Source organism: Myotis myotis, unplaced genomic scaffold (assembly GCF_014108235.1).
Source record: "Myotis myotis isolate mMyoMyo1 unplaced genomic scaffold, mMyoMyo1.p scaffold_m19_p_10, whole genome shotgun sequence".
In the NCBI taxonomy this organism is placed as follows: Eukaryota; Metazoa; Chordata; class Mammalia; order Chiroptera; family Vespertilionidae; genus Myotis; species Myotis myotis.
Genome location: NW_023416314.1, coordinates 43,874,404 through 43,889,734, shown reverse-complemented (window position 1 = coordinate 43,889,734; position 15,331 = coordinate 43,874,404). Strand labels below are relative to the sequence as shown.

The 15,331-nt window shown below is 48.3% G+C and overlaps 2 protein-coding genes across 4 annotated transcripts in view; one reads left to right on the top strand and one right to left on the bottom strand.

The window, feature by feature from the left end:
• Window positions 1-15,331, bottom strand: part of DNHD1 (dynein heavy chain domain 1) — a 54,603-nt gene that overhangs the window by 4,096 nt on the left and 35,176 nt on the right. The window contains exons 24-35 of the mRNA XM_036326874.1: window positions 12,258-13,854; window positions 11,862-12,070; window positions 11,307-11,511; window positions 11,131-11,233; window positions 8,649-8,798; window positions 8,001-8,183; window positions 7,439-7,870; window positions 6,729-7,224; window positions 2,027-2,293; window positions 1,632-1,784; window positions 1,278-1,456; window positions 184-1,149 (exon numbers count right to left, since the gene is read on the bottom strand). Coding sequence (XP_036182767.1) covers window positions 184-1,149; window positions 1,278-1,456; window positions 1,632-1,784; window positions 2,027-2,293; window positions 6,729-7,224; window positions 7,439-7,870; window positions 8,001-8,183; window positions 8,649-8,798; window positions 11,131-11,233; window positions 11,307-11,511; window positions 11,862-12,070; window positions 12,258-13,854 — 4,940 coding nt within the window. The remainder of the gene's footprint in view (window positions 1-183; window positions 1,150-1,277; window positions 1,457-1,631; window positions 1,785-2,026; window positions 2,294-6,728; window positions 7,225-7,438; window positions 7,871-8,000; window positions 8,184-8,648; window positions 8,799-11,130; window positions 11,234-11,306; window positions 11,512-11,861; window positions 12,071-12,257; window positions 13,855-15,331) is intronic.
• RRP8 (ribosomal RNA processing 8) overlaps window positions 1-15,331 on the top strand; it is a 68,445-nt gene that overhangs the window by 18,816 nt on the left and 34,298 nt on the right. The window contains exon 8 of one of the 3 annotated variants that reach the window (XR_004970400.1): window positions 14,592-14,649. The exons of the other annotated variants lie outside the window; for them this stretch is intronic. The gene's annotated coding sequence lies outside the window, so the exon portion shown is untranslated. Of the gene's footprint in view, window positions 1-14,591; window positions 14,650-15,331 lie in introns of those variants that run through there. 3 annotated transcript variants of the gene reach the window in all.

The following is a 15,331-nucleotide window of genomic DNA, read 5'->3' as shown; positions in this document are numbered from 1 at the left end:
GGGGACTCCGAGTAATGCCACAGTTACCCCCCAAAGTCTCTGAGTAATCCAGAAGGATCCATGAGACTGTTGGGAGGCCCCACCCCCACCCTATCCTAGCCCAGACTGTTGGGAGGCCCCACCCCCACCCTATCCTAGCCCATAGGAGTCTGGTTGCTTTGTGGCCAAGAGGTTGGTTCAAACCTGCTCATGCTGGGCAGCCAGTTTCTGGATGACAGCCAGGGGATGCAAGGTGGCTGTGGGGTGACCAGGTGGTGGCAACAGGACCAGCAGGGGCTGAGTAGCCTGACTTTGTTCAAAGGGTATGGTGGAGGGACTCAGGTTCTCATCCAGGGGCCGGCCCAGGAGGCTGGTGGTGAAGTCTGCCAGGGCGCCTGCGAGGCACTCAGGTCTCAGCACGCGCCACAGGATCAGCTTCTGGAGCAGGCTGAGTAGATTGGGCCCAGACCCAGGTGTAGGCCCCAGCACTGTGGATGACAGGGACAGGTAAGACTGCCAAACACTGGAGTGGCCTGCCAGGGATACACGCAGCCCAGCAAATGGGGGCAGCAGCTCTAACATTCCACATTCGTGCCAGGCTCTCCGCCCTAGCCAGGCTGGTCGAGCCACACCTGGGACTGGCTTGCTAGAGCCTGTGCTGGGAGAGGCTTCCAGTCCAGGCCAGAGTGCCAGCCTCTCCAGATGTGGTGCCTTCCTGACCTCACACAGCAGAGCCAAGGCACCCAAGGCACCTACCAAGGGCATGTGGGCCAGGCCCAGTGCAGCCACGGTGCTGCCCAGCAGCTGGTGGGTCAGCTGTGTCTTCATCTGTAGCAGATGGCTGGGTAAATCCTTCCCTGGATGATTCTCACACTGCCTCATGCTGTTCAGAGCCCGCTTGGTGGCTGCCAGCCAGTTCTCTGGGCTCATACGGAAAGGTGGCAGCAGGTCTTGCAGTGGGCTAAGGGCCCTGATGATGGCTATCCCATGCTGGGCCACATGCTGATAGGGTACCCACTGTACCATCTCCTGCAGCCTCAGGTCTTCCAGCTCCTCGCGGTAGGCATGCAGCTGACATAGTTCTGCCTGGTTCCTCACCATGTCCCGCAGGAACTTGGCTAGCTTCTGCTTAGTTGGGCTCTTGGACAGCAGCCTCATCAGGAGCCGCTCCTGCACACAGTCATTGTGGCATGGATTCGACCCTTTCCCACAGTCCCCTATGGTCTCCACTCTTCTCCACCCCCATACCTGGGCCCCTGCAAAGCTCAGCCCAACCCATATAGCAGTCCCCTGAGCACCTCAGTAGCCTCCACAGCTTCGAGAGTATTCAAGGATCTCATCTGGAGTTTCTGCCAGCGACTCTCGAACTTGGGACACTCCGTGCACAGGATTTCATGCAGCATCTGTTCTTCTAGGATGTCCATGTTCAGACCCAGATCCAGCACATTCAGCACTTTCAGCAGTTCACAACCTAGCACTTGGGGTGATATGGGAGACCCTTAACCCTTCCCCTTGGCAGAGCCTGAGGATGGGGTGCACAGAGAGTGTGGTTCCCTGCCACAGTCCTGAGCCTGTTCTGGGCCAGACTGAGTGAAGCCGGGGGCCTACTATATCCACAAAGCTGTGCTGGCAACTTACCCACTGGCCCTCACCTTTTTTCAAGGCACCAAGGGGTTGGGTGGTGCTCAGATAGAGACAGAAGCCAGGCTGCACCTGTGGTGGGCTCAGCTGCTCCCGCTGTAGTAGAAATGGCAGTTCTTGGCACCCTAGTCCCAGTTCCACGTTGGTCAGTAGCACAGGCAGGCCTGTGAGGGGGAAGCAAGGACTCTCTAGCCAGCACGTAGCCCCCCTCCCCCCCCCCCATGTGCAAAATTTGGCTCTAATGAGCTCCCCTCTACTGAGCAGGGTTCCCTCAGGACTCTTCAACAGAGTTAGTGCCCAAGATGAAAGTGGGAGCTGAGCTCAGACTGGGCTATGAGAAGCCTGTGGGCCCACAGGGTTGGGGGAGGACAGAAGGGAGACATGGTGGGCAGGGACCAGTTCTTACCTTTGGCAGCTGCCTCGAGGAGCTGAGGACCCAGGTCTGGGTCAGAGCCTGAGAGTACCCTGAAGTAGGCAAAGGACGGAGATTGGGTCTCAGAGGCTGGCCTTGACTCCTGACTCTCTGTCTCGTCCTCCGTGTTCTCTTGCTCTTGCTTCTCTTCCTTGTCTACCACCCCCACCTTTCCCTTTTCCTCTGCCTTCTGCTCTTCAGTCTTGGGGCTCTTTTCATTATTGTTATCTTCATCCTCTTCATCCTCTTTATCCTCTTTTTCTTGACTTCTGTCACCCTTCCCTGTGCAGAAAGATGCAGAGGAGCTCTTCTCAGAGGAAGAATTAGCCTGCTAGGGAGCACTGTTCACCCAGGGGCTCCATCTCATGAGGGACATCACTTAGGTTCTTTGGGACTCAGTTTCCTTATCTGCAAAATGGGGTTGCTATCAGGGAGCCCTAAAAGTTTACTGTGAAGATGACATGAAATAACACATAGGAAGCACTTAGCTGGCACCTCGTAAGCAGTCAATAAATGTTAGCTATTGTTATTGTTACTCTAAAATTCCAGGGAGTTATTCTGGTCAGTCCTGAAATTGACCCATCTCTGCCTTTTCTGTGGGTAGAAGAGCCAGTGCATTCCCCTTTTTGCCAAAGCTCATCTGTGACTAACAACTAAAAGAGACGTCACTAATACAGAAACCAGTGCATGTAAGTTAAAGGCCATTAACGGTGGAATTAGCCAAGTGATGGGCAGTGTGGCAGACACAGACATTTGGCTAGCCAACAGCCATCCCAAACCCTTCTCCTTTACCTCCCCTACTGCAGGGGCTGGAAAAGAGGAATACTTATTATTTTTTAACTATTAAGAAATTTAAGAATTTTTTAAAAGTATCACACATTTAAGAAGCAAGCAGATGGAGGTTGTCGAGTCTACAGTTGGGTATATTTATTTTCTATTGCTTAGCAAATGACCACAAACTTAGCAGCTTAAATAGACACTTGTGCCCTGGCCAGTGTGGCTCAGTTGGTTGAAGCATTGTCCCATGCACTGAAAGGCTGTGGGATTGATTTCCGGTCAGGGTACATACCTGGGTTGCAGGTTTGAACCCTGGTCAGGATGTGTACAGGCGGTAACCAATGGATGTTTCTTTCTCACATTGATGTTTCTCTCTCTCTCTCTCTCCAAACAAACAAAAATGACACAGTTTATTATCTCAGTTCTGTAGGTTAGAAGCCCAGCACAACATGGCTCGATGCTCAGGGTTACACTGGGCTAAAATCAAGGCATTAACTAGAGTTCTCATCTGGGACTTGGGGCCTCTTCCCGGCTATGGTTTCCTTCCCACTCTTTCCCTGTAGCCCACTGCACCTTCAAGCCAGCAACGGTTCACTGAATCCTTCTTGTGTTTCAAATCTTCCTTTTCTTTGCTCCTTTCTTCTTTGAAGGGCACAGGTGTTTACATTGAGGCAACCCAGAGATAATCCAGGATAATATCTCTATCTTAAGGTTGATTGACTAGTAACTTTAATTACATCTGCAAAGTCTCTCTTCCATGTAACAGAACATAGTTATGAGAGTAACACCGGGGGAGGAGGGGTGGGGGCAAAGGTCACGAGAGCCACAATTCTGTCTACCACATCTGGCTATTCAGACTTCTGAAAGATCTTTTGTTTTCCTGACAAATGGAACAGAAATGACTATCAGCGATTCTGACATGATGCTTGGAGGGATAGCAGCCAACTAGGCAACAGATTACCACAAATACAGTGGCTTAAAACAACAGAAACTTATTCTCTCATAGTTCTGGGGGCCAGACGTCCAAAATCAAGGCACTGGCAAGACTGCCCTCCCTCTGAAGGCTTTAAGGGAGACTCCTTCCTCGCCTCTGCCAGCTTCCAGTGGCTTCAGGAGTTCCTTGGCTTGTAGCTACATAACTCCACTATTTGTCTCCATCTTCACATGGCTTTCCCTCTGTGTACTTATGCCTTCTCTTCTGTCTCTTCTTTTTTAAAATTTTACTTGTACATTTCAGAGAGGGAGGTAGAGTTATAGAGAGATTGAAACAACAATGATGAAAGAGAATCATTCATTGGTTGCCTCCTGCACGCCCCACACTGGGGACAGAGCCCGAAAGCCAGGCATGTGCCCTGACTGGCAATCGAACCATGACCTCCTGGTTTATAGGTCGATGCTTAACCACTGAGCCATGCCGGCCAGGCTCCTCTGTCTCTTATAAGGATACTTGTCATTACATATACGGTCAGCTCAATCTAGGGTGGTTTCATTTCAAAGTTCTTAATTACATCTGCAAATACTCTTTTTCCAAATAAGGTCACTTTCATAGGTTCCAGGGGTTAGGATGTGGATATATATTTTAGGGGTCCACCATTCAGTCCACTACAATGTGATAAGCCAACATGCTAACGATCATAGAGCAGAAAGATGGAAGAATTTGGGTGCTTGAAGGCAACATAGAAGCCCTGTACTTACCTCATGCTTATTATAATGTGAGATAAACAAATCCCTATTTGTTTAAGCCATGGTAAGTTGGGTTTTTGTTACTGGTAATGACAGCAAGATGGGGGTTGGAGGAAGCAATGAGGGTTTTTCTTTTTCCTACTGGGAAGGTGGCTAGGCTATGTGGTAGGTAAGAGGCTGGTTTATCTCATGAGACTTAGACTATGTGCTCACTGAACTTTAGTGGATTTATTAGAAGCTATTGGAGTATGCTGGCTACTTCTCTACTTCAATGAGAGAAACTTAAAGGAAATTCCTTTCTGCTCATATCAAGCAAGTTCAGACCACAGATGATAAGATAGTCATACCCCTGGCTGATCTGCAAAGATGATTCTCTAACTCATGTTGCATGGAATGGGCTTCCTCACGCTAGGTCCATCCCAAGCACTTCTCTCTATGCACTTCCTGCTTGACAAAGATAAATTCTTTGGATTTGGATACAGCTCAAAGTAATAGGGCCTAAATTCCCTGACCAACCAGCCTGAGCTCACTACTCAGACTATTCTCTTACTTACAGCTCTGAGGTCAAGGCTGAGATTTAGATGGATGATAATTACACCAAGGAATTGGTGGAGCCCCCAGAACCATGTTAAGAGACAGAAGCTGGAAGGTATGGTTTAAATTCAAGACTGAGAATGTATCAAGATTTCTTGCATTCTTTAATAGCTAATAGAGTCCTTATGAATGAAATCTGTAGTAAAAAGATGAGATATGTAAGAGGGTTAGCCAGAAAAATCTCCCATCTGGTAACGAAGTGATCTGGGTCTGCTTAATTTTAAAGCAAATCCTAAGTTCCCATACATTTAAGGCAGACCAGCTCTACAAACAGGGGACTTCTTACTCAACTTTCCTTTCGTAGGTTGCCCTGGGGGCAGTGGGCAAAGAAAATTATACTAGTTATCAGAACCCAGGGCAGCTGACCTGACCGTCCAAGAATTCCATAGCCAGCGAAATAATGCTAATTATTTGCCTTACTATCTCTCTATCTGACATATAGTACAAGCTAGAGACTAATATAGAGTGTTTCTTACCCTTGCCCAGTTTCTAAGCAGGAAGTTTATAGTAGTTATCTTGATTTGATTTTGCTTCACTTTGTATAACAGGTTTGTTGGTATGGTGAGATGGCATGTAATCTATCACAGGTTAAGGAATCACAAGGTTCCACATCCAGATCTAATCAAGAGCAATGAATACCATTCAGAGTTTCTGGACTCAGAATTGTATGCAAAAGAGTGTCTGTTAGGCAGTGAATTCATTTAGAGTTACCCGTGTGATAGTTCTATAATGGGCATTTTTATAATGGTGCATGGGCACAATGGAAAGTAGTGCTGAATAGCCAAGGGATGGACTGTAATAATGGCAGCAGTAATATATTAGTAGTAATAAAGACTAACGTTTTGGAGAACTTATTATATAGTGTTCCCCCAAAAAATGTATACTAATGTATACACACACTTAGGATAATTCTGAAGGCAATGTTTATTAAAATACATTTCATTTTCAAAATTGCGCTATCAACTGTTAAAGTGTATATATATTTTGGGAGGACAACCTGTATATTAGGCACTGTATGAACCCCTTTTATGAGAATTACCATACTTAATACTCACAACACTTTATGAGATGGGTATAAGTAAGACCCTCAATTTATTGGCAAATAAACAGATTAAGGAACTTGCCTTAGGTCAACAGCTAGCAAGGGACAAATGACTGACCCAGGTAGTCTGATTATAGAGCCTATGTTACAGACCCCTTTATCGTACACCTTCCGTTAGAGATATCTGCTATTCTCATCCCTAACCCTTTCTTCTGGGAAATAAACACCCTCCCTCCCTTCCCTTAGAAAATGTTCCTTCTCATACTCCATCCAGATGGGTCGCTGATCCAAGCAGAACCAATAGATGTATTTCCCCAGAATTCCTGGACATAGGAACAAATTTGGGTTGTAAAGCTCTGAGTTGTTAGCCAAGTTTCCAGTAGTGCTAAACAGATCAGGGAAGTGGAAGATCATGGACTGGTCAGTCATATAGATTCAGAATCATTGCAATTTGGGCCAAAAGATGTAAATGTGACCTAATTTAATAGGCTGGTGAAATCTGGGATTCCTTGGCCATAAAAATGTAATTATGAAAGGGAATTCATATGGCTCCGGTCACTATGGCTCCGGTGCCAGGCAGTTCAGACACCCGAGAAACACTATGATTATTATCCGCGGCTTTACCTCTGCCCTTGGTAGGAACTGGGGCCATGCATCTAGTATGTTCCAGAGGCAGTGGGTTCAGCCAGTTGAGGACCTGCTTGCTGGGGTCAAGCACCAGAGGCCAACGGCAACTGAAGTAGTGGGTAAAACTTCGCAGAAGCAAGCCTGCCAGGCGAGCTGACTTTGCCCGGGGCTTCCGGTCTCGGTCCCACTGGAACTGTTCGGATTCAGAGCTCAGTAAGTACAGAAGGCTAAAGGGAGAGCACGTGGAGAGCAGGGGCGTTTTTGGTGGCGTGATGACAGATTTCTGATTCTGCTTCAGGGCCTGTGCCACGTCATCTGGGCCCAGAGTCTCCTGAAAGCCTTTACACACAGCCAGCCACTTTGCCAGTAGCTCCTGGCGCCTTAATGGTGGGAAGGGACCCAGGTAAACGATGGCAGCTGAACACAGGAGGGCATCGCCGTACACAGTCATGCACTGCCTCTTCAGCTTCTAGTGTGGAAGGGAAGACCAGAGGGTGTGCAGGCCAGTGAGGAGGGTAGAGGCAGAGGGTCTAGCAGAGAGGGAGCAAGGCAGTGTATAAAGGAAAGCATGGCAAAGGGGCAGAGTGGGATAGAGGGAGGCAGTGAGGGCACTGAGAGGAGGAGGAATGCGGGCAGTGATGCAGAAATGAACTTTGGAGGGAAATCTGGGAGGGGTTGGTTACCTGGAGCTCTGCAGTCCAGGAATGCATGGGCGCAAGCAATGCAGCCTTTATGGGCCACGTGTGATACTGGTCAGTCTGACTCCAATTGAGACTCTCTACCAGATGGCCATGGGAAGCCTGGATACCTTCCAGCTGCGTAGTCAGGGCCAAATTTTGCTCCAGGATCTCCTGAGACTGGAACTGGTAGTGGGCCAGTTGGGCCTGCTCCCGAGCCAGTGTCGCCTCTACCTGCCGCAGCAGCAGGCCCGTGGGCAGGCCTCGGTGTTGTGCCAGCCTATAGCGCAGAACAGCCCAGAGCCAGGCTGCCAGGCTGGCTGCAGGTATGCTTACTGCCCGCAAAGCTGCGTCACTCATACCTGGAGCCTTTAGGGCGATGCTTAAGTTTATTATCTCTGAGTCCGTCATCTTCTCCTTGGGGAAGAACACCAGCTCCTGGGAGAGTTTATGTTAAAAGGAATCGGGGTGACATAGATGCTCGGAACCTTACTCCCTCATTCTTACCTTGTCAGGTGTCCCTTTTACGTCTCTGCTCTCCTCATCCATTATGCCCCACATTCCCTACCTGATAAAAATCTTCAGTGCTTAACAGCTGCTTGGCACTGGCCCAGCCTCTTTCACGGTGGAACAGGTCACACAGTGCATTGGTCACCTGGACCACAGATTCTGGCGGTGCTCGATAGCTTCGTAACTCCTCGAAATCAGTCACCTTCAGCTGGCTCAGGGGCCCGAGAAATGCCTTGCCCATCTAAATGAGGACAAATTCCCTCTTGACGTGAGGTCTTAAAATGCCCTCTTTGTTCAAGGTATTGTCAAGAGCAGGGGTCCTCAAACTTTTTAAACAGGGGGCCAGTTCACTGTCCCTCAGACCGTTGGAGGGCTGGACTATAGTTTAAAAAAAAAACTATGAACAAATTCCTATGCACACTGCACATATCTTATTTTGAAGTAAAAAACCAAAACGGGAACAAATACAATATTTGTATTTGCATGTGGTCCACGGGCCGTAGTTTGAGGACCCCTGGTCAAGAGGGATCGTCTCCCCGTAGGAGTCCCCATAAAGGGGCCATTCCTCAAGCCATCTTATTGCTGTTGTCCCCTCCCCCAGGAGACTCCATGACAAATCACCCCCTCCTCTCCTCTGGGGATCCTATCAGGAGCTGTCCTCTCCCAAGAGAAGAGCAGTTCAGGGCAGGCGACAGAAAGAGCCCACCTGCTCCAGGAAAGCCTCATGCTGAGCCCGCAGGGCATCCCACTGCTTGGTCAGGCTCTTAATGAGGGACTCCTGCTGCCGACACTCGGCTAGTTGCCGCTTGTGTAGGATCTTGCTGTGCTCTAGTTGCTGACGCAATATGCTGAGTTTCTGTGAACAGAGACCCAGGCTGCAACTCCAGACCCTAGACCAGGTGGAAATACCCCAGGGAAGACTCCATGGGCTTGGAACTCCAGCATACTCCTCACTTAATAGTCAGGGTGATCAAGTTGAACTCCAAATAAGCCACTAATATAGACTGAGCTCTCACTTCCTGGTCTGTGAGTTATATATCTAATGATGCAGCCCCAAGTTGGTGGTTGCTTCTCCTGACCTGCCATACAGATCCAGGCAATCTGAACTCCATGCCTACATGTTTGACCATTGCATAATGTTACTAGACCCACTAATGGCATTTGTCACAGAGACAGTTCCCTTCCTCTTGAAACATTTTTCTCCCTGAGTTTCATGATACCGTGTTCTCCTTTGGCTTTCTCCAACTTCTGAGGCTGCTCTTTCTCAGTCTTTTCCTCTGTCATCCCTTAAATATTCCTCAGCAATTTTTTCAGGGCCCCTTCTCTACTCACCCCACATTTCAATGTGCCCTCCCTAATCCCATGGCTTTTATTACCATTTATATTTTAACAGCTCCCAAGTCTCTATCTCTAGCCAGATTTTTCCCCAAACCCCTCACCCTGTATCTATCTGCTTAGTAGAAATTTCTCTTCGTCTCACAGGCCCCTCAGACTCCACATGTCGAAAAATGTATATATTGGCTTCCTCAGATCTCTTGCAATCTTACTCATCCGTTCATGTGTTCTTTTTCTTAGAATTGTGGCAAAATACACCCAAGTTTCCCAAACCTAATTGCCACCCTGACTCCATCTCTTCTCTTCCCCTCAAACCCAAAGCATTTCCTTTCAATTATACCTCCTACCATCTTTCATGTCTACTCCCATCCCCAATACGCATCACCTATGCCTATGTTCTCTTCACTTTTGACCTTCTATACTGGCTTCTACTCTTAATCCCCACCTCTAATCATTTTCCATGCTGTAGCCTGATTGGTTTTCTAAAAACCAAATATCATCATCATCATGTCCCTTACCACACCTGCCATTCTTTCATTTGGTTTACAATGCCTCTGTGACCAGAAAGCCTCTACTCATTTTTCCAGCTTCATCTCCTTTTCCTTTCCCATTACTCTACTCTCCAGCCATCCCTGACTTTCAGTTCCTCCAATGTGGCACACATTCTTTTGCCTCTGGGCCTTGGCATATGCTGTTGCTTCAGCCTGTGACATTCTTCCTCTCCACCCCCATTTATGCAAAATCTTACTTAATCTTTAGCTATCAACGTTGATGTACTTCATTCATTTGTTTACATATTTAAAGAATGTTTTTGAGTGCCTACTGTGGCTCTATGCTTTCTTTAGAAAGTCTTTCTTGATACTTCAGAGTATCCTGGACTTACTCTGTCATTATACACTGTTTTAATTGCCTGGACTCATTTATATCTTCCAGTAATCTAGGCACCATAAAAGCAAGGACAGTGTCTTATCTTTCTTATTAGGAGGCAATCTAACCTAATATTAATAGTAGTTAACATTTATTGAAACTCTTACTATGTGCCAGCACTTTTAAATGCTTTACATGTAAGATCTCATTTAATGCTCGTTCTAAATATCTCTGGATTTCAGTTTTCTCATCTGTAAAATGTAGGGGAAAATAGCCACCTCAGAAACTTGTGGCAAGGATTCTATCTATCTGTCTCTCTATCTACCTACCTATTTATCTATCCATCCATCTAGATGTAAACATAAGATGTAGATGTAGACATAGACATAAATATTAATGAATGCCTGGACCAAAAAAATGTGGACTTCAATTAATTTTTGTTGAGTACAGTAATGAATAAATGAAACAACTGAATATGAGAGAGAAAAGAGATAGTTATCCAGAATAATTCTGGGATTTGGCTTAAATGACTAAATGATTGGTGGTGCCATTTCCTGGAGTGGGGAGTATTGAGAGAAGCACACACTATTATGGCTGTTGAGAAAATGACCAAGGGATCTGACACTCATAGAACATTCAGAAGAGGAGGATCAGAGGGAGAGGTGACCATGAGACTGTAATCCCTGCCCCATTCCTGATGGAATCTACAGAGACCTTGGGGAGCATTCTGAACTTCACACAGTCAATCTACTAGGGGAAACCAGACGCTACACTTGGGTTTCATGTGTTTAGAAGAATCAGCCAGGTCTCAGATGTGTTATGGGGAGTTTTGAGTCTAAGTTCTAAAGGAGGAGGCAGCATGGATTAGAGACATCTCATGGGGGAAAGGGGGCTCTCCAGAGATAAGAACTAAGGTTCAGTTTGGTTGGTTCCTCCAAAATCCCCTTTTGGGCTTCTGCTTTGGACCATAGTCTTTTCCCTCTTACCTTGTAGGAGTCTCTCATCTCCTGTTTCAAGATGGAGACCTGGTGGATGTGGATATTGTGTTGTTCAAATATTGTTGTCAGATTCCCCAGGGCATTGTTGAACCTGGAGATACGGTGACCCAGTGAGTATTTGAGAGAGCAGAAGGAGGTACACGGCAGGGAATGGGACCACTCACCGCTGAGCCTTGTTCTTCATCTGTAGGATCATCCGTTGTTGCAGCAGCATGAAGGTCTCCAGGAAGTCTAAGAAGGTCTTGGGGGTGACGAGTGGCAATTCAGGGCACAGGTGCCCATGGTAGCTGGCAGCCGAAAGGTGGATGAAAGCCATGGCTTTGGCCACACTGGGAATTGAGGCCTGGAGGTCTGGGTACTTCAAGGTATCTGCAACAGGCATGACTTTAGCCTGGGCCAGTGAGCTTGTAGAGGAATAGGAAAGGAAAGGGACCTTTTCTTGGCTCAGAAAAGAGGGCAGAAAAGGTGAAGGGGACTCACTAGGTGAGAGAGAGAGAGAGAGAGAGAGAGAGAGAGAGAGAGAGAGAGAGAGAGAGAGAGAGAAGGAGGGGAGGGGAGGGGAGGGGAGAGGAGAGGAAGAGGAGAGGGAGAGGAGAGGGAGAAGAGAGGGAGAGGAGAGGGAGAGGAGAGGGAGAGGAGAGGGAGAGGGAGAGGAGAGAGAGATAATAATCCTCTACAGTCTGGTTGAGTTGAGGCACAGACAGGTAGAAAGTGCTCACCATCACCAAGCGGTAGATTCTGAGCACTGTCCAGATGGTGCTGAGCCACACTGATCAGGGAGTCTTGGTCCCAGGGTTCATAGTGGTCAATGCTGCTGATGGCCAGTTGGAGGAGTCTCCGGAAAAGGGTAGAGGGCAGTTGTTTGTGTGCCTGGTCATCTCCAATCAGGATGAACATGTGCAGGTGGCTGCACACTTGTTGGTAGAACCTGTGGGCCAGGAGCTCAGATACTGTCCTCCCGTTTATCTCTATTTGCCCATGCATGCCCAGTCCCAATCCTGAACCCATAGCTCTGATCTTCTGAGCCCTCACAGCAACCCCTACTTTCTTTTTGGCCTTTTGGCCAGAATGGAGCAAGAGCAGAGAAGCCCCTAGAATGGGGCTCTTGGCCTCACCTCTGCAAAAGCATTTCTTTCTTGTTGGTCTGCTTGACATCTCTGAGATGTTCTTCAATGTTTTCCAGATGTGCCTCTGTGTACTGGTCAGGGAAACTGCCTGAGCTTGCCAAGGCCAGCAGACGATGAAGAGTGGTCAGATCCACATCCTTGGGCACCAGGAGGGCCACTGGCTGACCTAATATGCCAGCATGCCAGCTGGCATCCCATAGACACTGGAGAATGGCCTTCTCTGGCTGGCATGGCAGATAGAAGATACGGGCCTGACAAATGTTAGCTGCCAGAATGATGGCAGTACAGCGCCCAGTGCCCAGAGCCCCTGAGAGCAGAAGGCCATGCTGCCGGGGCCTGGCCAGGACCCGGACCAGGCGGGCCACATGCTGGGCCATCGAGTGGCACCGGGCAAGATGGGGACTCAGCTTTAGCTGAGCAGCTGATGTGGCCAGCTGCTCCTCCAGGCTCTCCCACTGCCGTTCCAGGTACATGTTGGGGCTCTCAGAGTTGGAACCCAGTATCAGCTCCTGACTAAAGATTAGGTCTGAGGGCTTTTCCTGGGGACAGAGTAGTAGCACTGGTAGCAATAGGGGTGAGTCCAGGTCCGACTGGGATGTCTTCTGCCACGAATTCTTGGATCTCTTCATTTGAAGTTTATAACTGGAGGCCCTTGTGCCTTCCTCCTGATTTATCTTTTGACTTATGTTCTCTGTGCTCTCCCTCTTTACTGGGGCTATGGATGATGCATGACCTGAATCTCTGGAGGGTGGGCCTGTGGTGACCCAAAGGTCATAAGTGTCTTCTTCTTCTGTATCACTGCCGCTATTGCTTAAGTCCTCCCATTGGGCCAACTCCCCTTCAGACTCCACTTCAGGCACCCTCTCCTCCTCTTCCAACTCCTCCTTCTCCTTATAGCCCTTGTTCAGGCTTTGGGGTGCTGGACCACAGCAGAAGACACTCTGAGCTACTTCTAGGAGCAGCTTGGCACAGTAGTCACGTTCCCTAGGGCTGTCCAGCCGGTCACAGAAGGTTCTCTGTGCCTCATGCAGCCAAAGGCGCACCATGTTGCGCATGGCCATCATAGTCATCAGGCGGGTGCCACGCAAGCCTGACACCCGGCGCAAGTGCTCCTGGTGGTTGGGATAGTCCAGAAAACCTCGGGAGCCCGTTCTGGTTGACAGCAGCTGAAGGCTTCCCAGTAGTTGGCTCACAGAGTGCAGGGAGAAGTGGTAATGTGGGTGGAGGGGTGAAGGCAAAAAACAGCTGCCCACAATCTCCCAGGCCTGCATGGAGGCACAGATCAGGGCTCTTGCTAGAACACCCTCCCGCTCCACACAGGGAAAGCGTTCAAGCCAGCCCTGGATGATTGGTGTGTGCCTGCTGAGCAGTATGGCCTGGGTCATGTCAGCCAGGGCCAGCACTGTGAACAGTCGAAAGAGGCGGGGGCACAGTGGGCACTCACAGAAGCCTGGCACTGTAGCTGTGGCAAGGAAGTTGACTATAGGCTGCAGTGTCTGCAGTTCCAAGGTGCTGTGGGCACACACAGTGCCATTCATGGCCTGGCGTAGAGTCTCCAACACTGGCTGACAGCTCTTCTCTGGGTCTGTGGGACATTAAGAATAACAGTGAGGACATGCTTGCGTCCACATGGCAGTGTCACCCTGTTCCTCTATCCCTGCCTCGCTCAATTTACCTCTGAACGCATAGGATTCTAAAGGAAGTTTGTGCATCTGATGTGTTGGGGTTTGGTCATGTCTAAGTGGTTCTCTCTCCCACACACTCACTAAAAGTGAGTAATTTCTTCTCTCTTCTCCCCCAAATCCTACCTTTATGGCCAATTATTCATTAACTGAAGGTTAATTAATAGGGAAGTTTGGAAGCTGAGATGCTTGTAAACCTAATCTGACCAAAATTGGGGTGGGCGGGGGGGCGAGGGATGCAGTCATCACAGAGAGTATGGAGTTATATCACATGCACACTTTCATAAAGTCAACTTTATTAAAATATGACTAAAATATAGGTACCCTATATAATAAAAGGGTAATATGCAAATTGACCGAATGGCCAGTCACTATGACGCGTACTGACAACTGGGGGCAGACGCTCAATGCAAGGGGAGTGCTGCTCAGCCAGAAGCCAGGCTAGCGCAGCAGCAGTGGCAGGAGCAGCATGCTAAGCAGTAAGGAGCAGCAAGCAGGCGGGTGGTAAGGAGCAAGGGCTCCCGGACTGCAAGAGGGCGCAGGCTGGGCTGAGGCCCTCCCTACCACGGAGTGCATGATTTTTCATGCAATTGGCCTCTAGTATAGATATAAAAGCCTAATATGCAAATTGTCCCCACAGGAGTTCAACCAGGAGACCCATCACTCACTAGGATGTGTACTGACCACCAGGGGGCGCGGAATGAAGGAAGGCCCGGCTGGCAGCTGGCAGCAGGGAAAGGGAGGCCCCAGCCGGCAGCCAGAAGGCCCTGATTGGCCCTGATTGCCGGCCAGGCCTAGGGACCCTACCCTTGCACAAATTCATGCAACAGGCCTCTAGTATAAAATAAAATGTAGGTATTTTAAAAGTATAATTCAATGAACTTTGACAAATGTATGTACCTGTGTAATCACCAACCCGATGATATTTAGAACATTTTCACCACCCCAGAAGTTCCTTCATGCCCCTTGCAGTCAATCCCCCCACTTCACTGTCCCAGGGATTTCTATCTGATCTAATTTCTATTACTATAGATTAATTTTCCTATTCTAGAACTTCATATAAGGGGAATCATACACTATATGCAATTTACCATTCTGGCTTCTTTCGCTCAGCATGATTCTGAGATTCATTCCTGTTTTGTGTGCACCAGTAGATTGTTCCATTTGGTTGCTGAGTAGTAGTCTACTTTGAAAATGCCACAATTTGTAGATCCATTGACAGACACTGATGGGCACTTAGGTTTCTGCATTTTGACTATCCAGGATAATAATGCTGCTATGAACATTCCCGTATACATTTGAGAACATAAATATGATTTTATTTCACTTGGGTAAATACTTACAAATAGAATTGCTGGGTCTTATGATAAGTATATATTT